This window comes from Protopterus annectens, chromosome 1.part1, assembly GCF_019279795.1.
Source record: "Protopterus annectens isolate FY-2018-M chromosome 1.part1, PAN1.0, whole genome shotgun sequence".
NCBI lineage: Eukaryota > Metazoa > Chordata > Ceratodontiformes > Protopteridae > Protopterus > Protopterus annectens.
Genome location: NC_056726.1, coordinates 1,103,366,410 through 1,103,391,407, shown reverse-complemented (window position 1 = coordinate 1,103,391,407; position 24,998 = coordinate 1,103,366,410). Strand labels below are relative to the sequence as shown.

At 40.9% G+C, this 24,998-nt stretch overlaps 1 protein-coding gene across 1 annotated transcript in view; it reads left to right on the top strand.

Annotated features, from left to right (window-relative positions):
* LOC122808999 (zinc finger protein 2 homolog) overlaps positions 1-24,998 on the top strand; it is a 242,552-nt gene that overhangs the window by 118,540 nt on the left and 99,014 nt on the right. The window contains exon 3 of the mRNA XM_044080183.1: positions 13,877-13,999. Within this exon, the coding sequence (XP_043936118.1) occupies positions 13,877-13,999 (123 nt within the window). The remainder of the gene's footprint in view (positions 1-13,876; positions 14,000-24,998) is intronic.

Sequence of the window (24,998 nt, the reverse complement as noted above, 5' to 3'; positions counted from 1 at the left end):
GCGGTGAGGTCTGCAGTGGGAGTGACGGATGCATTTAAGGTGGAGGTGGGATTACATCAAGGATCAGGTGTGAGCCCTTTCTTATTTGCAATAGTGATGGACAGGTTGACAGACGAGATCAGACAGGAGTCCCCGTGGACTATGATGTTTGCAGATGACATTGTAATCTGTAGTGAGAGTAGAGAGCAGGTGAAGGAGACCCTGGAGAGGTGGACATATGCTCTAGAGAGAAGAGGAATGAAGGTCAGCAGGACTAAGATGGAATATAGGTGTGTGAATGAGAGGGAGGATAGAGGAATGGTGAGGATGCAGGGAGTAGAGGTGGGAAGGTGGATGAGTTTAAGTACTTGGGATCAATAGTTCAGAGTAATGGTGAGTGTGGAAGAGAGGTGAAGAAGAGAGTACAGGCAGGATGGAGTGGGTGGAGAAGAGTGTCAGGAGTGATTTGTGACAGACGAGTACCAGTAAGAGTGAAAGGGAAGGTCTACAAGAGGGTAGTGAGACCAGCTATGTTATATGGGTTGGATACAGTGGCATTGACAAAAAGGCAGGAGTCAGAGCTTGACATGGCAGAGTTGAAGATGTTAAGATTTGCACTGGGTGTGACAAGGATGGACAGGGTTAGGAATAAGTATATTAGAGGGTCAGCCTAGGTTGGAAGGTTTGGAGACAAAGCCAGAGAGGCAAGATTACGTTGGTTTGGACATGTGCTGAGGAGGGATGGAGAGTATATTGGGAAAAAGATGCTAAGGATGTAGCTGCCAGGTGACAGGAAAAGAGGAAGGCCTAAGATAAGGTTTATGGATGTGGTGAGAGAGGGCATGCAGGTGGTTGGTTTGACAGAGCAAGATGCAGAGGACAGGAAGAAATGGAAACAGTTGATCTGCTGAGGCGACCCCTAACGGGAGCAGCCAAAAGAAGAAGAAGGTTATACTTTTGAGATGTTTAGAAAGCATGGTTATGGTGAAGATATAATTGCCAAGGCATGATCTAGATTTAATAAAGAATATATAGGAAACAACAGTAGGAAATGGAAGGGAGTTTCCAAATTAAATAACAATACTGAATCTGGTTGTGAAATGCATTTTGTAATCACGTATAGTGGATTTAGCAATAGGCTTTATGAGAGTACAAACACAGTGGCAACTTATCAAATTTTAAAGATTGGAAGTTCATGGATGCCCAATAAACCTGTTGCTTCATATAGAGTGGGTAGGAATATTAAGAGCTTTATGGTGAAATCAAGATTCTGCAGTACCAAGGAAGACTTACATGAGTCACTAGGAATAAAAGGGACAGTAGGATGTGGCAAATGTAAGGCGTGCAAGTTTATTGTGCCTTATTTTGGACTCTTAAATGGTCAAAGTTTTGAAGTTTGTGGGAATTATAGGTGTGACACTGAGGGCATTATTTATGCCCTCAGATGTCCCTGCAATACGTTTTATGTGGGTGAATCCAAAAGGGCTTTTAAAATAAGGTTATTAAAACATGTTTGTGATATATTAAATAAAAAGGAACAGAGTTCAGTGGCACAACATTTTTTGCAAGCACATGGTAGTTCTGTTCATGATTTACAAGCCACAATTTTAGAAAAAGTAGAGGTTTTTTTTTTTGAGGGGGGGGGTGTCAGCAAGAATAAACTTTATAAAGAAGCAGTGTATATATTAAAGTTTGATAGTTTGTTTCCAAAGGGTATGAATGTTGATTTTAATTGGCATGTATTACTGTAAATATTTTTTAAGTGTTTGATGGTATTACCTGATGACTTTATGCTTATTTAGCAGTGTATATAAACCAAGTGTGTGATGTGAAGTAACTGTGTACTCCAAGAAGGCAGTGTATGCTGAGACATCAGAGTAATACATTTTATTCATTGGGTTCCTGGTCTTTGTTCTTCATTGTATTTGCTGTCTTTGCTTTGCTGTTTTTTCAGAAGTTTTTTTATGTAGGATGTGGCGATGGGCTTTAGATGAAATGTGGGGGGGGGGTGTTAGGACTGGGAGGTTAGGAAGAGGTGGGGGAAGTGGGTTTGAGGAGAGAGGAGGAGTTGTGATTGGGGAAGGTCTTGGGTGAGTTCAGCTATGGAGTTGATAAAGGAATTGAATAGGGTGGCTATTTCTGTATCAGTTTTACTGGTGTCAGGACAAGGGTTGCTTTTGGTTCCAGGATTCAGTAGAGAGTTGATAGAGGTCCAGAATTGTTTAGGGTTTTTGGAGTGATTAGGCTGAAGTTTAGTGTAGTATGACGTTTTATCTCTTATGATATTTTTTTTGGTTAGGTTACAGAGTTGCTTATATTTAAGAAGCATTTCAGGGTGTTTATTTTGGTGATATAGTTTCCAGGTCTTGTCTCTTTGTTGCATAAGTTTTTTAGTATCTTTAGATAGCCAGGGAATAAGGTTAGATTTTATTTGTTTAGTTCTAGGTGGGGCTTGGGAGTTTAGGATATCTAAGAAAGTTGTATTGAAGTCTACAGCGTTATCTAGGGGAAGAGTATTTAGATTGTCACAGTTTGTTAATTTGACGGTGTTGGAGAAACATGTGTGCTGGAGAAACTTATAGGGTTAAAGTTTGTGAGGTTACGAGTATGGATATATTGGTGAGGGGAGGAGTGGGTTGCTCGATGGATAAAGGCAGGTTAGTGGTCACTCATGGTGTCTGGTAAGGTATCTGAGTGTAAGATTTTATTTGGGTGGGTGATTAGGATCCAGTCCAGAGTGGAACCTGGGGGGTTGTTTTTATTGGGTCTGGTAATGCTATTAGTTAGTTGGGTGAAATTTAAATAGATTAATAGATATAGATGGATTATCTTACTCAAGAGTTTACAGGTAAAGCCAAGTGTATACCAGGTATGATCTGGTACATTCATAATGATGGGCAGTCACTCTCTCGGAGTGTAAGCATGAAGACAGACCTATACCTAGTGTGAACTGACTTGTACTGTCACCATCATGGGTGTCCACTGATTTAGGCTGTACTAGAGCAGCAGAACCATAGCTCTGTCATCTGCAGCCTTGTGCAGTTTCCCAAGCTTACACACGATTAACAAAGTTGTTGTTGGTCTTTTCGGCTTTTCCCGGTTGGGGGTCGCCACAGCGGAACTCCGGTCAGCTAATGATTGGCGGTAGATTTTTTTTATGGTGCCGAGTTGCCAACCTTTGGCAAAGGCATGCCCATTCACATGTCTTTCAGATGCCACTCGACCGTGGGAAGCACATGCAGACTTCACACACAAGGCACTCCAGCCATGAATCGAACAGGAGAACCTCTTGCTGTGAGGCAACAATGCTACCGCTGTACCACCGCAGATGCTACATGATTAACAAAGTTAAAAAGTGAAAATCAGGACAAAAAAAACAAGCACTCTTCTGCTTAGAAACTATAGCAAGCTGTTTCCTACAAATGTAAAAAGCAGGTTGCTACAGTTAAATCAGATTAATGTCATTCTGCTGAATATTTTAATATCGAATACCTAAACATTGAGATCCAAAACCTTGAAAACAAACAAAAAACAAAACATCTTTTTTGCCGGGGGCAAGCCCCCTGTACCCTCCATGTGGGGGGGGGGGTTGTCCCCCATACCTCCTGCTAATTATATATACTACATTTGGGAAAGGGCCATTTCCCTAATCGACACTGTACCATGATCTCTCACATTTGATTCCTGTTCACTAGTATTCCATGGCATTTTCAACTTTGAGGGTTTGAATATCAATATTTTGGCATTCAACAATTAAAAAGTGAAATGTATTGTCTCTGGTTACAACAGTTATAGCTGTGAATACAGTATTGCAATTCATTTACAATGTCTTATATTCTCACTACCTCGTAAGTCAGTACCTGTACTGTATTTCAAAATGACTGGGTAGCCACTGATTGCTCTGTGACAGCTTTCAGCAAGGGGAGCCATCTCCTTTATTTGCCCTAGTTGGCTTAAAAGATAAGAACAGACCAGCAGTCCGGTGATTTGTGTCAGTGTTTTCCAGCCTTTTTCTGACCAAGGTAGCTGCCATAATGCTTTTATTAACATTTACTTTCACACTTAATTGCAATATTTTGTGTCTAACTATGCATTAAGAACAAAACAGCTGTAGTACTACTGATCATTGTAAACAAATAGCTGTTTAAACTGAAAAAAACAAATACTCAAATATGAAAAAGTAGACTGCAATACAATAGGCAAAACCATGTCTAATATGATGGTTGAGTTTGCAAACAAATGGCAAAGATCAGCAATGCAATGCAAGCCCGAACGGTGTGTGACACACACACACACACACACACACACACACACACTTGTATGTTATGTTCAATGGTCAATAAGCATGGTCTGTGTCTTATCTTACTGTCAGTGCCAAGAACACCTTTTTGCACAGGTAAGTTATGCAAAAGTGGAAAAGTGTGGCAATTGTTTTAGTGCCTATCAATACATGTTTCTTCGCTATCATGATCCAAGCTTCTTTTAATGTCATCCCTGCAAAGGTAAGTTGTAGTATTTTGTTGGTGATGTTGTCAATTAGCTGCTCTTTTTGTTTAATCTGTAAAACAAACAAATCCAGCTGGTAGTGAAATAGGTTTCTGATCCAGTCTGTGTCAGAGGTATTCGGACAGGAGAACTTGTCCTCTTGTTTGTTGGTCTTTTGACTTTTTCCTGGCAAGGGGTCGCCACAGCGGAACTCCAGTCTGCTAATGATTGGCAGTAGATTTTTAAGAAACACTGAGGTACCAGCTCAATGCCCAACCTTCAACGAAGGCACACCCATTTACGCACGCATGTCTTTCGAATGCTACCCAACCGCGGAGAGGACCTGCAAATTCCACACAGAAGGCACTCCCAAGCCAAGCCAAGAATCAAACGGGAGAACCTCTTGCTGTGAGGTAACAACGCCACTGCTGTACCACAGCGGAATATATGAACTTGTCCTCTAAACATGACAAATGCTCAGTAACAATGTCATGCAATGAAACTGCACCAACATCAGCAGGAACTACTCAAGGAAATGTACAAAAGGAATTTGTTTCTATTTCATCCCTCCACATAACAAGTTTATGACAAAAATGTTCAGCCTTATCAGTAACAGTAAGTACATACCCTGCATACTGGAATTCAAAGTATTAAATACTTTTTTATTTTACATTTGTTCACAAGGAAAGTCCAACTGGGCATGGATCCAATTTTCAGCTGAGACCCAACAAGAAAAGCTCCACAAAGATTAGTACAGCAAATAGAGTAAACACAATACACATGTTAAAGTACAGTACAGAGTCAAAAAGTTAAGGTACAGTTTCAAGGCCAAGAAAGGAGCAAAATTTAAATATACTATACGGGGCACAGTGTGTTACAATAAACAATATGGTTGAAAAGATATTTTGTTCAGTCATTTGGTTACATTCATGAGTGGCTAGTACAGTAAACATACATTAAGAGTATAGAAAGGAGTTGTTGCAAAAGATTTCATAGAAGGTTTAAGTATGATATAATCTAATTAAGTGATGCTACCCAGAGTCAGAACAATTACATAACCAAAAATTATGTAAATGGGACCGGAGGAGTTTTTTGAAATTATTTTTGCTTTCAGTGGTCCTAATATCAATGGGGATGGTATTCCATGCTTTTCCAACAGAAATAGAAAACAAGGAGTCCCCAGAGCTATTGTTTTTGCCAATGTCAGCCAGTGGTTTATTGATGGGTCTTAATAGGCATCTGTTAGAGTAGATATTAAGTAGACCTGAAAGAGCAGGAACTCAGTAAGGGTACTATAGAATTTGATGGGCTATTGTAAGCTAGTTATATGTGAGAAGTTTGGGTAATTCTAGCCAAGATAGTTGCTTGACTGCTATGCAGTGATGTGTCCTGAAGGGTGAGTCAGTAGCAAACCTAGCTATTTTATTGTAGCAGGTGTTTAGTTTGTTAAAGCCTGCTTTGTTTAGGTTGATAAGTATGGGGGAGGCATAGAGGAGTGTGGATAGTAGGTGGGTTCTTGCGATGGCTTTACTGTCATTGGTGAGGTACATTTTGCATCTAAATAGGGTTCCATTTTTTATGGACTTTATTGTCTGTGCAATGTGCATATCAAATTTCACATTGTGATCTATGATAACCCTTAGAAGTTTGGGGTGTTAGACAGGTGTGATAGGGATGTTATTAGCTGAGAATATTGTCAATGGTGGTATGGGGTCTAAGGCTCTAGTGGGATAGAATATCATTAGCTGTGTTTTATTGGGATTAACTATTAGCTGAGTTGGCTAACCAGGTTTCAACAACGGTAAAGTATTCTTGTGTCAATTCCTGGAGTTGAGAGAGTGATGGGGTGGAGATTAGAGTGGAGTCATCGGCGTTCTGGACTGCAGTAGCATGCTAGGTAGCTTTGTGAAGTTGGTTGGTGAATATGTTGAAAAGAGGTCCAGTAATGGATCCTTGTGGGACACCTAAGGTGATAGGTAGGAGGGAAGGTAAGGGGGTTTGTCATTTTACTGCTTGTTGGCGGTTGGTTAAATAGTCTTGAAACCATGCTAGTGTGGACTGGTGGAGATTAAGTTCAGAGAGAGCAGAAAGGAGTTTGGGATGGAAGACAGTATCGAAGGCCTTGGAAAGATCTAGAAATACAGTGGATACTAGGTTACCATTGTTTCAATGTTGGGTTACTGTGTTGGTAAAGCTAATAAGGGCTGTGGTAGTACTATGATTAGAACGGAATTCATGCTGGGTGTTGGTTAGCAGTTTATTAGTGAGGAGTGCATTATTTGGGCTGTGTTGGCAAAGCTAATAAGGGCTGTGGTAGTACTATGATTAGAACGGAATCCATGCTGGGTGTTGGTTAGCAGTTTATTAGTGAGGTGTGCATTATTTGGGAATGTATACATTTTTCAAGGATTTTAAATAAGGGGGATAGAATGGCAATGGGACGATAATTAGATAGTTCCACAGAGTCACCTCCTTTTGTGGAGTGGTATTATATGTGAAATTTCCCACAGAGATGAAATGAGTTGTTCTGAAAGAGTGATTAATGAGCATGGAGACTGGATAAGAGATGGCTTCAGTGGCAATCTTTAAATATTCTGCAGACAATTTGTATGCAGCCAGGGTAGTGGGTTTAAGCCTATTTAGGGATTTGTATATTGTACTAGCTGGGACAGGCTGTAAGGAGAAGAGGTGTTGGTCTGCTGGTATAGAAGATAGGTTTGGATGTGAAGTGGAGAACTATCATTGGTGAGGGCTAGGATGGATTTGGTGAAGTTTGTTGAATTAGGTGGCAATTTTATTTGTGGTGGTGTCAATGTTAGGGGTTGAGTACTGGTCTTTCCTGGTTGTAGGATTTTATTAATCACAGCCCAAAATTTTTGTGGGTTATTTTTGTGTTTGGTTTGAATTCCTATATAGTGGTTCCTTTTGTCTGTCCTAATTTGTTTTTTGGCTTTGTTCCTTAGTTCCTGATATGCCTGTCTATTTGAGTTTTATTTTGATGCCACGAGTCCCATGCTTTATCTACTTTGTTTTAGTAGTAGATGGGTATTGCTGGTCAGCTAGGGACATAGTTGGATTTAGTTCTGATAGGGATAAGATGATTTATAATGTTTAGGAAAGTGTTATTGAAGTAGTCTACAGCACTTACCAGGGGGAGAGATGAGAGTGGTCTCCAGTTGCATTGATTCAGTGGAGATATGAAGTCATGGGTTTTGAAATTCTTTGTATACCGGATTTGTTGGAGGGAGAAGGATTTTAATGGATTCACTTGGTGTCTAATTATAAAGATGGGAAGGAGGTCGCTGATGGGGTCTGGGAGGGAGCCTGAGCGGTAGGATTGAGATGGTCTGTTAATCAGGATTCAGTCTAGGACGGACTCTTTTTATCTACCCATATTGTTGTGGTTTTGATTAGTGGAATGAAATTGTGTAGGTTAATGTAGTTAGTGGGGTGCAGTGAGTTACAGGAAGACCCCTTGATATTAAAGTCACCTAGTATGATTTCAACTGCATATGCAAGTTTACTGCACCAAGAAATTACAGTTTTGATGAAGTTCCGGTTTGTGAATTAAAGGAATGAAAGAGGTCATCTACTACAAGTGTCTGTAGTGTTGCTTTTACTGCAGCGATCCTGGTTGCTCCAAGAAATCTGGACCAAGTGAAAAACAGTGGGGGGGGGGGGGGGGGTAAAGGACCAAAAATAGTAAGACATTTTAAATATCATTTATAGGTAGTTGCTCAATAAGAGGTTGTGGGTCAGCATTCATTTTCTGAAGCACATTAAGTTTGAAACTAACCATGTCTGTATAGTGATTTCAGTCTTAAATGATCTGCCATAAACCGCAGATTGTATGAGGACCAATAAAGCAAACATCTGGACATTCTGTGTAAAACTGAACATTTGAGAGGTATGTGTGCACACAGTTATGTACGCCTCAACCTTCTACCTCTCGAATCAGGGACAAATCCAGAAATCAGTACTGTTAACTCAAGAAGCTGATAGAATAAGAGAGTGTGAGTTATCATGCATTTTCAAGATGTGTATATTATTGCCATCATGTATACTTGCCCTTCAGCATTCCCATTTTAAATTGATGCATTCTTGAAAATTTTAAAATTTGTTGAAATGTCCTATCTATGCATACTTTCTAGCCAAAGTTAAGGTGTGTCCTTCCACCCACTATTCACCCAGCAAATTCCTAACAAAACACTGAGCTCAGCCAAGCACTTTGAGTGCATTCTTACCTTGTGGAATTGTTTTGACATAAAATGTTAAAAGTAAGACTTTCCGTGTTGTCTTTAAAACAAAACTCATCCTTTGATTTTCAAAAAAAATGTATGCCTCGTCCAGTTCATGTAGTTAATGAACTTGTTCTGAGCTCAGAGTTTCTCTGAGAGCTCTGTTAAACTACAGTTCCATACCTTACTCTTCTGTCACATCGTTTCATATATTTCTACTAACTAAACCAATACGTTGCAAAATAAAGCGCAGCATCAGACTCTGTGATGTAATCCTGTGATGTAATCTACATCAGACCTTTACCTCATGGCACTTGTACATAGCATGTCGACATGCAGATTGAGAATACAGCAGAACACTTCTCTTATAACCTCACAGCCATGAGTCTTAGCCATCTCACTCCAGCAGGGTGTATAAATATAATTCTTCTACCCCCCCCCCCCCCCGTTAGTTAGTAACACAGTCCAGTTCTACTACTAAGTACTACATTCTTTTTATACATCTCTAATTAGTGTCCCGTGTCATTATTTAGTGATCACAAGCAAAGAAGCAAAAAGGGCAATGCACTCCCCAATCCTGTTATCACAAGCAATAATAGTGTAATAAATGCATACGTTGCAAATAACAGAATTACTTTCTGTGTATAGCGCTTATAGCAGGATCTTTCTGCAATAAGTTTCAATCACCCATTTGTACTAACTTTGGGTATATTTGCCTATAAGACAATAACGTGAAATTCTGGATAATGTTATGGAAGTTACTGAGCTAGTAAACCGGGTTCATTATTGAGAGTGGTCTTGTAGGCACCATGGCTGGACATACAGAGATCACACTCAAAGACAACACCCAAGAAGTTAGGATATGGAGTCTACATCCACAAAAAGGCCAGTCACTAGCAGGGTCCCTCAAGGCTTGGTGCTGGAACATATTTTGACATCTACTTTGATGTTAAGGCCAACTTCAAGGATCTCTGGCTGACCAAGTTTGCAGATGATTGTAAGCTAGGCTGAATTATAGAATCCCTGAAAGACACAAATACCCTCCATGAAGTCCTGACACAGACCAGTAACTGGTAACGGAGCTGCAGTCTGAAACTGAATGCAAGGAAATGCATAATAGTATCTTTTGAGAAGATGGCTACCCCTAGAAACTACAACATTGATAATACACCCCTAGGAGTAGACACAGTGGGCATTGTTCAGGAATGCATGTAGAGAATAACCTATCCTACGACCATCAGGTGTGTATGGTAGTAAGTCAGTCTATGCTGCACAACTTATAAGTAAGGGTATGACATCTAGGCCCAAGCATGCCATTGTTCCACTAAACTTGGCCCTCGCCAGACCAGTCCCACACTCCCTTTGATATATACCTGGCCAGTTATATGCAACAACTGCAATGCCTACAGAGGTTTCTCATAAAAAGAATACAGGTAGTAAACAACATGTCCAAGCTAGACCACCTCAAAGCCCTACCCCTGTATTTGGTCACCTGCAGCCTGCTGAGAGGTGATCTTTTCCTAGCATACAAAGCATCCACTGATCACACACTGATGGACCTGTTGTACATCCACAAAAGAAATAAGATCAGAATTACTTGCTCTAAGGATCTAAATCTTGTTTGCAATGTAAGTGGAACGTGTTGGAGGGACAGGTATGTGTATTGGACACTACACTTTCTCTGGAACAGGCTTTCTATCCATGTGAAGCAGAGTTCTTCCCTAACCCAATTTATGTATATGTTGGATCACTGGATGGGGAATTGGAAATTTTTCCTGGTCTGGTACCTACATCTCTATTAAAGAGAGGCAGCTTGTAAATGCTTGACCACCCATACCAGCCTGCATATACCCCTTAAAATAATCCTAAGGTATCAAAACTGTGATGCATTTGGGAAATATGACTAGCTTTAAAAAGGTCCTCACGTGTCATTATCCTAGTAATAACCTATGAACTTCAGAATGAATTAGTTCAGGTCACATGCATACTGCATGCATGAAATTTAGAAAATGTTACAAGCCTCGGTCCTTATCTGCATTTTACTTGCTTGTTATTGCTTTATTGTATAATTTGTAATAACTACTCCTATGCATTTTTATTAAAAAAAGTAAAACCTTCCTTTCCTGGGTCTACTTTACATGGTTGACTGTTCAGAAAGTCGACTTTCATATGGCCGAGACCATATGATCAACTTTTGAAAAGCCGACCATGTAAAATAAACAGAAAACACACAACAGACACTTACCTTTCAACTGCTAGCAGGGGGGGGCAAGCCCCCATGCACCCCCTGTGGGGGGCTCCACCCCCCTCATAACTTAAATATACCAACTCTGAGATTGCACTACAGTGCAGAAGGACATTTTCCATTCCACACTGTACGAAGATAGCGGTTCCCATGGTCGGCTTTTCAAAAGTCAATCAGATACTTCAAAGCCCTAATTCTGGAAATCCAAAAATGGGATGATAAAAGTTTCTATACTCCTTTACTTTTTTCAGTGTTAACAGACTAAGTATGCATACTTACACATAGCCAAAACCTGACACTGTGGCATTAATGTGACACACTTGTTGATGTAGAATCAGGAAGTACTGGAGCAAGAACAACTGCAAAATGCAATTTTCTGGATAGTACACTAAATAGAATTGTAAAGATTAAAAGTGAAGGAAAGGTAAGGTGTAAAGCGTGAAGAAATCCATTGGTCAACTGCTTCCATGCAAGTTTAAGGTAACATTTTGTTACACATTATATTTAATTCAGTAGTAATGATATATAATCATGACCCTACATTAGTAAATCACACAGGACACTGCCCCACATCAACCGCAGACCACACTCACAATACATCATTCAGGACACTGCCCCACATCAACCTCGGACCACACTCACAGCACCTCAGTCAGGACACTGCCCCACATCAACCTCAGACCACACTCACGACACCTCAGTCAGGACACTGCCACACATCACCCTCAGACCACACTCACAGCACGTCAGTCAGGACACTGCCACACATCACCCACAGATCACACTCACAGCACCTCAGTCAGGACACTGCCCCACATCACCCACAGACCACACTCACAGCACCTCAGTCAGGACACTGCCCCACATCACCCTCGGACCACACTCACAGCACCTCAGTCAGGACACTGCCCCACATCACCCCCGGACCACACTCACAGCACCTCAGTCAGGACACTGCCCCACATCACCCTCGGACCACACTCACAGCACCTCAGTCAGGACACTGCCCCACATCACCCTCAAACCACACTCACAGCACCTCAGTCTGGAAGCACTAATTTATACTGTCTCCACCATGGTGGCCACTAACACAGAATGTATGTATGTATGGATGAATGAGGTGTGCACTGATTCTGGTCACCACCACTAGGTTACCTACTCACTCAGGGTGCATGGATGAAAACAAATATTTACCTGTTATGCAGTGGTTCATACTGTCACCATCAGCGGCACCCATTGAGTAAAGGTGTGTTAGTGAAGATGGGCATAAACTTGGTGAATACTGAGTCACACTTTAATTACCACAGGCAATTACTGACTCAGAGCAGACAAGTGAAGGCAGGCATATACCAGCTGTGCAATGACTCATGCTGTTATTACCATGGACAGGTACTGGTCCAGAGTGTACAAGAGACCTCAACCTCATTACCACAATCAACAGAACATGCTGGAGGGACAGGACAGGTTCATTACCCAGAGACTGGCCATGCCCTGGAATAGACTTCTCATACATGTCAAGCAGAGCACCTTGCTGCCCATCTTCAAGAGAAATCTTGATGAGTGGATAGGTAATAGAAAGTTCACCCCGGGAATCACTAAAGTGGCTCTCCTTGATAGAGGCACTGGGAACTAATGTCGGCCGGCATGATGCCAGGGCACTTCCTTGGGCTAGGCTTGTAAAGGCTCTAGGGCCAGTAGCTTAGTACACACTTATGAACCTTTGAAGACAGCATATACCAGGTGTGTACTGACATCTGCTGTAATTATCATGGGCAGATTCTGGTTCAGAGTGTGCATATGGAGACAGGTAAACCCCACCTATGTGCTGACACATACTGTAGTTGCCAAGTGCAGACAGTGGGTTAGAGCATGCAAATGAAGGCAGGTATATACCAGCTGTCTAATGACCCTTGTACTTTCAGTCTTTGAAAGGCTGGATGAACCATTCACTGGGCCATTCTAACAGACTACACTACAAGGTCAGTAGACCCAGCAAGACAGTTTGTTCAAGGATTCATTGGTTCGTTAGTCAAAGCATGGACTTGCTAAGCTGCCTCATGACATATGCATCTGTCATCGGGTTCCTATTATATAATCGAAGAAGCGATCCTTCAAATGCATTTTGATCAAACTTGAAAGCACGAAGCAGCAAAACAGTGAAACTGCTTATAAGCGATTTCCTTCTCTGGGAAAGAAATCACTTGGCCACCTCCGATACTTTGCCATTTTCGTCACTGTAGTGTCATCTTGGGCTTGGTATATTTAAGTAGGGGGGTGTGGTGGGCACAGCCCCCCCCCACATCGGGGGGGGTGGGGTGTGACGCCCCCCACTTTATATAATGTTTTGAAGATTTTATTTGTATTTATTTTTTTGTGGAACAGCAATTTTTTTTTTTTTTTTCCCTGGGAAGAAAAATTGCTGCTCCGAGTGTTCGGGATTGTAAGCTTTTGCTTACATACATGGGGTCGATAAATCTGCATTCACTGATTTAATACAGACCCCTGTCATCATCCATTCTATATTATATTGCATGTATCAGAGTACTTGCAAAACATGAACTCTGAAGGAAAATGGTAGAAAGTTTTGTCTAAGCTGAAATTTTGATTTATGTAACTTTCTTATCCCAAGCAGTTTGTTCAGGAAGTGATTATATCCAGTCTTTATACTAGCCTTGGTGATTTTGTGGATTTTGAATGCACACATATGTCATGTGTGTGGAGTCTTTTTGTAAATGAGTCTTTAACCGACATAGCAAATAAAACAGTTTCTTGAACAAGTTAATGATGTCTGAAAAGCCTAGTTTGTTTTTATGTTTTGATTTACGATTATCCACTGAGACCTTATAGATGCTTGGAGGAAGGCACACTTCAGCTAATTGCTAGCATTACATATATTTTATAACTAAACTCTTTATTTTGTATTATGCAGGGTACAAAATTCCATTAGAAAAACTACTACTTCTAATTGAAAATCCTGATGAGCTTTCATTTAATGTTATGGAACAAGACACGACTATACGAAAAATGGATCTTCCTGAAGCCCCCCAAACCAGTAAGTATATAGGTAGCTAAAGAACTTATAAATGGCTTTACAGTTCATGTTTGTGAGAAAATTAAGGAAATGATGAAGAGTGGACATCGAGAAGGTCTGAGCAAGGATCCGTTATAAAAAGAAGAAAAAAACGGAGAATGTCCAGAAACTTGCAGATGTTTTACTAATTAATCAGCTCATTTATTACCCAGGTAAGTGACCTTGTCCTGGAACCATCTTCATTCATGATTGAGACCAGAGGCAGACAGAATTTATGTAAATTAACAGAAATTGACAAAATACATTAAAGTTATGGCAGTACGAGGTCCATACAAACAGTAACATGTAACATGTCACCGCTACAGCCTGTTCACGTTTGGTATGTACCTCTCAAGACATCTGCAACAACTGGAAAGGCCACAGAAATACCCCATTAAAAGAATCACAGGCCTAAAGCAGATGCCCTATGCTGACTGCCTTAAAAAACTCCAGTTATACTCTGTTGCATATTGTCTACTCAGAGGCCATCTCTGCTTAGCATACAAGGCCATGTGAAACCCAGAGCTGTTGGACATGCTGCACTTAAAGAAATCCCAATCCCTCAGAGCCACACGCTCCAGGGATCTACACCTTGTCATCACAGTAAACAAAACATGCTGGAGGGATAGATTCCTGACCCAGAGATTCCCCAGACTCTGGAATAGACTGCCCATACATGTCAAGCAGAGCACCTCTTTGGCCCTCTTCAAAAGGAACCTTGATGATTAGACAGGAGAAAGGAAATTCACCCCTGGAATCACGTCAGTCACCATGCTAGACAGGGGACCAGGGAAGTAAATAGTGTGGGAAGAAATAGCCAGGGAATTGTTATGGCTAGGCTTGTATAGGCCGTAGGGCCGATAGACTAGTACCAACCTATGAACGTATGAACCTATGAACATCTTGTACTGAGGAAATAAAATGAACATCGTTAAGTAAAGAGTTCTGCAGTTCATAACTGATTCTGTCTCACTCATCCTGGGGGGGAGGGTTCTAGTGCACTGCATTGATGGCACCTGCTGGAAACAGAAGTATATAGTATGCTTTATTTTGGGAGCATGTGCCACAAATGCATGGTAGCCTCCATGGAGCATGTGCAGGAATTCCCACACTCACAAGAGTGGTAACAGCAGCCCCTCATGTGACTGAGCATGTCCTCAGCCACTAGGAGAAAGGTTCTGCCAGAAAAAAGAAAACTCCTCATGGCTGCCTGGATGGTGGTCACATTCTTATTGTGTCTCACACCAGTCATTGAGAACAAATGGGGATAGTCTTAGCAGGAGATTGTTGGGCATCAGGTACAGGCAAAATCAAATATTAAAAACACTGCATTTCAAAAAGCTTCCAAGACAAGTACTACAACCATATTATCCATATAGAGGCAACTTATTAATCAACTCATATAATTATGTTTGGTTGTACAATTATAGCAATCTATAATACAGAGTGATTATAAGAAGAACTATGGCCTATACTATAAAAAAATGTATACACACCATGATAACCATGTACTAAATGCAAAGGTGGACAGATGGCAAGAGTGTGTGAATATGTGAGAAAGAGAATGACATTTAACTGGATGGATGTGAGATATATCAAGTGAACAAAGATGCAGGTGTGACAGGAAGGTGGCTCAAGTTAGCCAAATGGACAAGAATGAAGGTAAACCCTGATGTAGGTGTGATAGTTCAGTAAAAAGGAAAGAACAGACCCACCTGACGTTTATCGGTAAAAGTCTGTTACCTGTGTAGTATCTTTGTTTTACTTACAGTACAGTAAAAGGCCATTCACTTGTGTTTTAGTCAGTAAAGTTTAGTTGCGATTCAATGCTCTTTTTACACCTTATTTGTTGTTCATCTTTGCTGCAACTTTTGTTATGGCATTTGTGGAGCTAAAGGGTGTATTAAGGCATCTGAACCATAGTTGTTGGTGATAATGTCAAGGGTTTTGTGCATTTTAGTACTTGAAACTCTTAGAAGGCAGAGGAATTTTAGAATAAATAAATATTCTTTGACTGATGTGAAATTCTGACCATAGAAAGAACATTGTGAAAACTGGAAGAGTTTTTATTGGCAGTGAGCATGAGAACGAAAACAGAGGTTGATCCATATAATTTCTTGTGGAATTTCAACCAACATTATAACAAACCATCTCCTGATTCCTAAGAAACCAGCTTAAAATAACTTCCACTTGGCAAACCTGCACATTAAAGATTGCTTTATTGGTAGAAGTGGTGAGAAACATGCTCAATATTCATGAAAAAGACTCTGTAACAGAGTACAGCAGAAGTGTGACCCAACATAAGCTGTCTTCCTCTACCATAGACTGCTGCCCGCTCTGATATTACACACTTGTGCTGTCACTGCCCACTACCTGGTGTCTTTGTTTCTAGTTCTTTACTCCATTTACTTTTTCCTCTGTTTTTTTTTCATTTTTACTCTTTTCTAGTTTCAGTCATATTCCTTAATACTCTTCTCCACATAATATAATCTTTACTTTGTGCTAGATCAGTATTCCTCTCTCTTACTGCAAGTTTCTTATTTATTTATTTGCAGTTGTTTAACCAGGATAGTCCATTGTGCCAGTAAGAACTCATTTTCAATGGAGTCCTGGGGAGAAAAGCTCCAACACAAAGATAAACAGCAGTTTACAAATTAAATCTTTTGTGGTTATAAGACAAAACGAAAATTATAGCAGTTAGAATAAAGTTAATAGGTTACATTTAGCAGAAAACAAACAAGACATTTCTTTCATAAATGTACAGTTTTGTGAAATGGAAAAGTACAATTTTGGAATGATAAGAAGTTATTTACAATTGGCTTAGTACTTGCTAGGTGTAAGTATGGAGTTGTTGTCTGGAATAAATGAGAAAGTTGCCAGTAGGAAGTGGGGAATAGGCTATGAGGGGTGGGAAGTTTCTTACAAATATAGTTAAAATACATCACTCTGTTTTCTACAACAATTATGCATATGCCCGTAATCCTGTCGCACTGATGATAAATCTCTGCCCGTTATCCTGTCGCACTGATGATAAATCTCTGCCCGTTATCCTGTCGCACTGATGATAAATCTCTGCCTGTTATCCTGTCGCACTGATGATAAATCTCTGCCCGTTATCCTGTCGCACTGATGATAAATCTCTGCCCGTTATCCTGTCGCACTGATGATAAATCTCTGCCCGTTATCCTGTCGCACTGATGATAAATCTCTGCCCGTTATCCTGTCGCACTGATGATAAATCTCTGCCCGTTATCCTGTCGCACTGATGATAAATCTCTGCCCGTTATCCTGTCGCACTGATGATAAATCTCTGCCCGTTATCCTGTCGCACTGATGATAAATCTCTGCCCGTTATCCTGTCGCACTGATGATAAATCTCTGCCCGTTATCCTGTCGCACTGATGATAAATCTCTGCCCGTTATCCTGTCGCACTGATGATAAATCTCTGCCCGTTATCCTGTTGCACTGATGATAAATCTCTGACTTACTTGTACGTTATTATTTTCTGCAGTATGTGCTTCTTATGAAAAACTGAACTAGTTATGTACACATAATGTTATTCATTGTTTTGTTTTTGCAGCTGCTGTTTATGTTAAGTAATGTAATACTGGAGTCTTTCTCCTTGGTCTCTGCTACAAAAGGGCCCTGCCCAGTCAGATTAACCTGATTAACAATTGTCAAATAAATAAATAAATAAATAAATGTAAAGGATATACACGTAAGAGATGGGGGTCTCTTCTTGTTGCTCTTCAGGCTTTTCATTCTCCTTTCCTTCCAGGGACCCTCAAAATTTTCACAGAAAATGCCACAGTAATGTGGTATATCAACAAGCAAGGGGGATAAGGTCTTATCTCCTGTGCAGATTACCTCTTCTAGTTTGGTATCTAGCTATCCAGTATCAGGTGACCCTTCAGGCAGTTTACATTCTATCAGATCAGAATCACTGGCAGATTCTCTGAGCAGGTCCATAACACAATCCCACAAGTGGAAGCTTCATAGGGATGTATTTCTGTGCATTGTTGACAAGAGGGGTACTTCTCAAGTAGCTCTATTTGCTTCCCCTCTGAGCAGACAACTTCCTCTCTTTTGCATCAGAGTTCCATGTCCTCTGGTCTGGAAGGTGGATGCCTTCTCTTTTTTTTGGAATAGGATGTTTCTTTATGCCTTCCACCCCTTTCCTCTCATTCCAAAGGTCCTGTTCAAGATAAAACAGTTTTGTTTGTTTGTGTCTTTCGGCTTTTCCTGGTTAGGGGTTGCCACAGTGGAACTCCAGTCCGCTAATGATTGGCAGTTGATTTTTATGTACCGGCTTGCCAGGCCTGACATACAACCTTCAACAAATGTATGCCCATTCACGCATGTCTCCACGCAGAAGACGCTCTAGCTGAGAATCGAACTGGACAGCGTCTTACTGTGAGGCAACAACGCTACCGCAGCACCACCACCATGGGTACTTGTTCAAGATAAAACAGTATGCCCCCAAAATCTTGCTGATTACTGCTATTTGGCCCAGACTGCATTCATATGTTTGGTCTGTTCCTTATAACTCCTATGTTTGTCTGATACATTACTGGGTTGACCTGTGGATTGGTGCCACGAATTAATGTCCTAATTTGAGGTGCAGACTGCATAACCTGCTGTACATGTATGTTAAAACAAAGCCGGTTACTCAAACAACTTCCCAAGCTTATAAAGGATATAGTATACACACCTGTTAGCATGCCAGGTTTGTGTGATAAATCTCATGAGACCTCAGAAATCAGGTCATAACATTGCCATCATTATGACATATAATCTGTGCAATCCAACTGAAGAACATACACATCAGTTACAGGTAACATATGGTAAATGAAATGGGTACAATAGGCTGGTTGCATGAGTGTGCACACCCTTAAGGTAATACTCTGTTAAAGCACCATTTGACTTAATCACAGCATTCAGTCCTCTTGGGAAGGTGTCTATCAGCATGACACATCTTGACTTGCCAATGCTTGTGCACTCTCCCTTGGAAAACAGCTTCAACTATGTCAGATTTCAAGGGCGTCCCCTGTGCACTGTCCTCTTCAGGTCACTCTACATATATCCTATTGGACATAGGTGTGATCTCTGGCTGAGCCAGTGCAGAACATTGATGTGTTCTGGTGAAGCCATCCTTTTTTTGATTTGGATGTATGGTTTGGGCCATTGTGTGGAAAAGTGGAATTCTTCACCATCCACAGCTTTGTGGTAGACACTAGAAGGATTGGAGCCACAAGGGACTGCTGTTTGGAACTGTTCATTATCCCCTTCATCTTGGTTACAGCCCCAGTTCCAGCTTGTGAACAGCAACCCCAAAACAGGACACTGCCATCACCATGCTTCACTGTGGGGGTGTTGTTGTTGTGGTGATCTGCAGTGGCATTATTGCACCAAACAAACCTGTCAAAATTGTGGCCAAAGAGTTCAACCATGGTCCCATATTACCATAACACATTTTTCCACATGCTTTTGGAGACCTGATGTATTGTTTTAGACTTTCTCCAGGCCTGGATATTGTTTGGTGTGAGAAACTACTGCCATCTTTCAACCCTACCATATAGGCAAGACATATGGAGACTATGGAATATTGTTATGACATTTAGTACACACCCCGTACTTGCTGTAGATTCCTGATACTCCTTCACTGTTGCTGTAGGACTCCTGGCAGCCTCCATGGCCAGTTTTGGTCTTGTATTCTCATGGAATTTGGTGGGATGTCCACTCCTTTGCAATATCACTGTAGCCCCATATTTTCACCACCTTTTGATGACTGACTGCACTGTGTTCCATGGTATGTGCAATACTGTGGAAATGTTTTGGTACCCTTCTCTAGGCTGATACATCTCAAACATGTGGTCCCTTAGCAGCTTCGTCAACTCTATGCAAACCATGGCTGTTGCTCTAGCAGGCAACTGGGTATATTTTAGGATAATCCTGGTAGGACAGCTGACCATTATTTGCTGTTAGTCAAAAAGTTTCTGTAATTGATGGTTGTTGTGTATCCAATAAGATGTACTGCTGTAGTTATATCAAAAGCTGCTTCAACACAGTACTAGCTTCAGTCTGTGCACACATATGCATCTAGGCTGTTGTACTATTGTTGTGTTATTACTGTTCCCCTAACAGATTTTTTTTTGCTTTACAATTGAATTATAAAGGTTATAGGTCACATGAAAGGTTGGCAGTATTTTGGAATTGTATATTGTGCTCTCATTTTTGTATATCACAAATACCTGGCATTCTTTTTTTTTGCTCAACTTTTTTTATTTAATTTTCCATAACAATAGAGAAAAAAAAACAATTTTAAAGTTTAAATGACAAATTGTGATAAACTATGTACAAAATTTACAAAGGCCTCAAGAATAAAAGAGAAGGGAATAGCAAAATAATATAAACATATAAAGAAGGTTACGCAATATTCAACAATTCATGCTTCCAATTTGATTAATTAGATGAAGGTATAGCAGGATTCATTGTCTTAAGAGAGAGGACTTCCCTCAAGGATTATTAGTCCATTTTCTAGGAAAAATTCTTAATTCTTTAGCTTTGTTTCCGTTGATGCTACTTCATCCAATAGAATCATAAAGTCTTCGAAGGTTGGAATGGAGGATGATTTCCATCTTCTTGTAACACATTTTTGGCTACTGCCAAAATTGTCCAAAGAAAATATTTATTTTTATTCATTGTAATAGATTCATTTACATTCAAGAAAATTAAAGATTTTGATAATATAAATGAATAAGCAAAGATAGCTTGAAGGAAATTTCCAATATCTTCCCAAAATTTCTTAATGAGAGAACATTCGTAAAAAATATGAGATCAATCGGACTTGCATTTTAGAGAGCATCTTCAACATGTTACCTCCTTAGAAAGATTAAATTTAGCAATTTTACTAAGAGTATAAAAAGCTCTATGCAAGAATTTCCAGGAAAAAATCTTCCAAACTTGTAAATTAGAAGTTAATTTAATGGAATGTAAGATATTCGTTTTATTCTCGGAGGTTAGGGACAATGTATAATCTTTTGTAATAAAATCCCAAAACTTCTGATCCTGAAATTACATTTTCTCCAATTAAATTCTCCATGTGTAAGAAGTATAAATTTGGGCGAGGATTTAAAGGAAGAGTTCTCTATTGTTCTGCATAGATCTTGAGTAAATGGAATTAAGCTGTTGAGAGCTAACCAGTATGATTTTGATAAATTAAATGTTTTTAATTAAATTTTGTGCATCCAGGGTAACTAAGTTCATTGTGCAATGATACCAGCATGTACATGTTTTGTTTCCCAATTACTAAGAGTATCTGCTCTGATATTATTAAAAACATTTTTTTGTAATTTTAAAGGGAATAGTAACTGCATCCATAGTTTCATATCAATATTGTTAACAAAACTTCTAAAAGTATTGTAGATATAGTTTATATAATTTAGAATTGTGGGTTTAATAATATTATATTGCATATTGACACAAATTGCATACCAAAGATATTCATCGTGCATACAACTGCAGTCATAACAGATGGATTCTCCTGCCGTCAGGCGGGTCCTCGGTCGGCCGAATTCCAAAGTCTAGGTCCGGCGTCAGTTGTTGTCGCTTCTTCCCTGATGTCAGTGCGACAGGGGTATAAAGGAACCAGCTGACGCCATTTTCTTCAGTCTTTCTTGCCGCGCGGTGCCCGAAGCAGAAGCAGTTTGCAAGTGCCGGTCGGCCAGCTCCTGAGATTACGAAAATTTGGAAACCGAAGTCTTCTTAAAAGCTAAGTACCCCGTTGGGGAAACTTTTCTTGCCTCAGACCGATGCCAGACAAAGTTAATAATTGTATTTCTTGTGGGAAGCAAATACCACATAAGGATTTCCATTCCCTCTGCATACCTTGTTTAGGCCCAGACCACGACGTCTTGGTCTGTCGCTTTTGTGCTACATTCAACAAACGCACTATTAAGCGTCAGGCAGAGTTTGCCCAGCATTATTTTGGGAAAGCATTTAACTATACTATGTCGTCAGATACTCCGACTCCGGTTTTGTCTAAAAAATGCAAAGACAAGGACCGACACACGAGGTCCGCGGCCTCTACCGACACCACGCCAAAGCTGACTACACATGGTCCGGTTCTCAGCGAGGTGCCTACGCAGCCCATGACTACCAATGACCTGTCTTTGACGGTGTCTCCTGTGCCCGAGGTTGCAGGCTCCTCGGCCCACACCCCGACTACAGATACCGAAGCCATTCTTGGCGTTGAAACTCAGAATGTGGACAGGTCCACCACCACTCAAGGTGTCTTCAGACCTTCCTCTTCTTTCTCCATCAAGGCTTTCACAAAGTCTAAAGCAACCATGCACTCTAAGAGACCAGCTACACAGGGCCCATCTCCAGGCCCCATGCCTAAGAAACAGATGCTTAAAATGGCTGAGGATTTAATTACTCTTATCAGAGGTTCTCAGCCCCCTCCGGACAAAAGGCCTAGAGTGGAGGAAGATTCCCCCTCCTCTGATCAGAGCTCCATTATTTCAGAGCACTCTGATGATCAGGAACATTCTTACTCCCCTTTTGAAGACTCTGATGCGGAGGAGTCCATCCCTTCTGTATCCCCCCCCTGAGGATTACTCATTTGGGGAAACTTTGCATACTTTAAGGGAACACTTCCACTGGGAAGGCCAGGATTATTCAGATTCCAAGAAAAGGCTCAGGGAATTTCTCTTGCTTCCTCAGCACAGGCCTCTGGCTATACCTCCTGTCTTGGACATCCTAGATGATGTTTACTCAGAGGCCTGCCTTAACCCGGACTCTCTACCTCCAGCTCCAGTTAAGCCTGACAGGTACTACAGGGTCCCTGACTCACACCAATTTCTATATAAAAGCCATGCTGCTGACCCAGAGACCATCTCACAGGGCCCCAAGGGAGTTAAGGCCTCCATTGCTAAAAATCCATTGCCTTCCGAGAGAGATTCCAGATCCTTAGAAAAGTGGGGAAAAAAGGTATATACCTCGGCTACCTTATCCATGAGGGCCTTAAACTGTCAGTTTCATATGCTAAAATACCAACAGTTTTTGTTATCACAATTGAAAAGTAAAATGTCACAACCTGAACAACCAGACCTGAAGGAGTTGCAAGATCTGATGCATAGTGCAGAACAAGTGGGTAAGCATACCTTACAATGTGGTTTTGATGCTCTAGAGGCCTCATTTAGAGCTGCTGTTACAGGATCAGTCATACGTAGGCATGCCTGGCTCAAGGAACAAGCCTTGCCTAATCATGTCAAAGCTAAATTACTAGACGCCCCTCTTCAAAAGGATGTACTATTTTGTGCTAATGCTGTGGAGGTATTAAGGAAAATGGTGGAAAAGGCTAAATCAATGCAAACTGTGAAAGAATTTCTACAGGTTCAACCCCCACATTTTAGTAGAAATTGGCCTTCCAAAAACTGGTCCTTTCCTGCCACAGACAGACCCCAAAGAGGCAGATACAGGAGCCCGAGGGGCAGAGGACAATCCCAAGGATCGTATAGAGGCAGGCAATGGCAAACTCCTACACAAAGAGGTGGTGAGGACAACTCGCAATCTTTCAGAAAGCAAACCCAATGACTTTCCCCTTTGCATGCCAACCAGGTCTCAAATGGCAGCCCACTTAGGAGGAAAGCTGGCATTATTTTCAAAAAATTGGCATATTGTCACAAAGGACAAATGTATCCTGGACATTATAAACTGAGGCTACAAATTCCAGTTTCACACCCTTCCAAAAATGAGAAGCATGCCAAACCTGCCACACAATCAAAGGGCAGAGGCACAAAGGCAAATTACAGATCTCATAAACATGAAAGCTATTCAAGAGGTACCTACGCATGAACAAGGTCAAGGTTTTTATTCCAGGCTATTTCTGGTGCCAAGGAAGGGAAAAGATTGGAGACCTATTTTGGATCTATCCATCCTAAACACATTTCTACTCGTACCAAAATTCAAGATGCTCACTCTACAGCAACTTCTTCCCATGCTGGGCAAGGAGTCTTGGCTGGTAACATTGGACCTCAAGGAGGCATACCTGCATGTCCCAATCAGACAAAATTGCAGAAGGTACCTCAGATTTCTTGCAGGTTCAACCCATTATTAATTCTCTGCATTGCCCTTTGGCTTATCTACTGCACCCAGAGTATTCACGAAATACCTGGCATCAGTAATTGCCTACTGCAGACTTCAAGGGATACAAATATATCCCTATTGGACGAATGCCTGATCCAAGCGGACAGCAAGCACATTCTTCTGAAACATCTGGCTTATGTAATAATGTTATTGAACTCTCTGGGATACACAGTCAACAAAAAGAAATCAAGGCTAATACCCTCTCGGAAGATAATTTTCCTGGGTGCCAATTTGGACACAAACACCCAGATGGCCTACCTCACGCCAGAGAAGCAGGGTTGGGAGGGTGGCCTAATGGTTAAGGTGTTTGCCTTGCAAGCACAAGGTGCAGGGTTTGAGTCTCACAAGGGACAATTGGCTAAGCTTAAAATGGCTCGCAAGGGCAGTTAGCTTAGTACTAATCTATGAATCTATGAATCTAATCTATGAACTAATTCAATACTTCAGAACACTAGCAAATTGCACCAGGCTGACTGCAAGGAAAATCCTGCAGGCTCTGGGATTCATGGCATCTTGCATCTTACTAATCCCATGTGCAAAGCTGCATATGAGGAAACTACAATGGTACCTGAAAAACATATGGTCTCAACACAGCCACAGTTTGGAAACAATAATACCACTAATTCCATGTCTGCAAAAGGAATTTCTGTGGTGGGCTCAAGCATGTCAAACAAACACAGGTCTTCCATTCAGCAAGGCTCAAGCAAATCAAGTCATCACAACAGACGCCTTGGACTACGCCTGGGGGGGCGCACATGACAGTTCGGTGCATTCAGGGCAAATGGTCCCAAAAAGAAAAGCATCTTCACATCAATCAAAAAGAAATGCTAG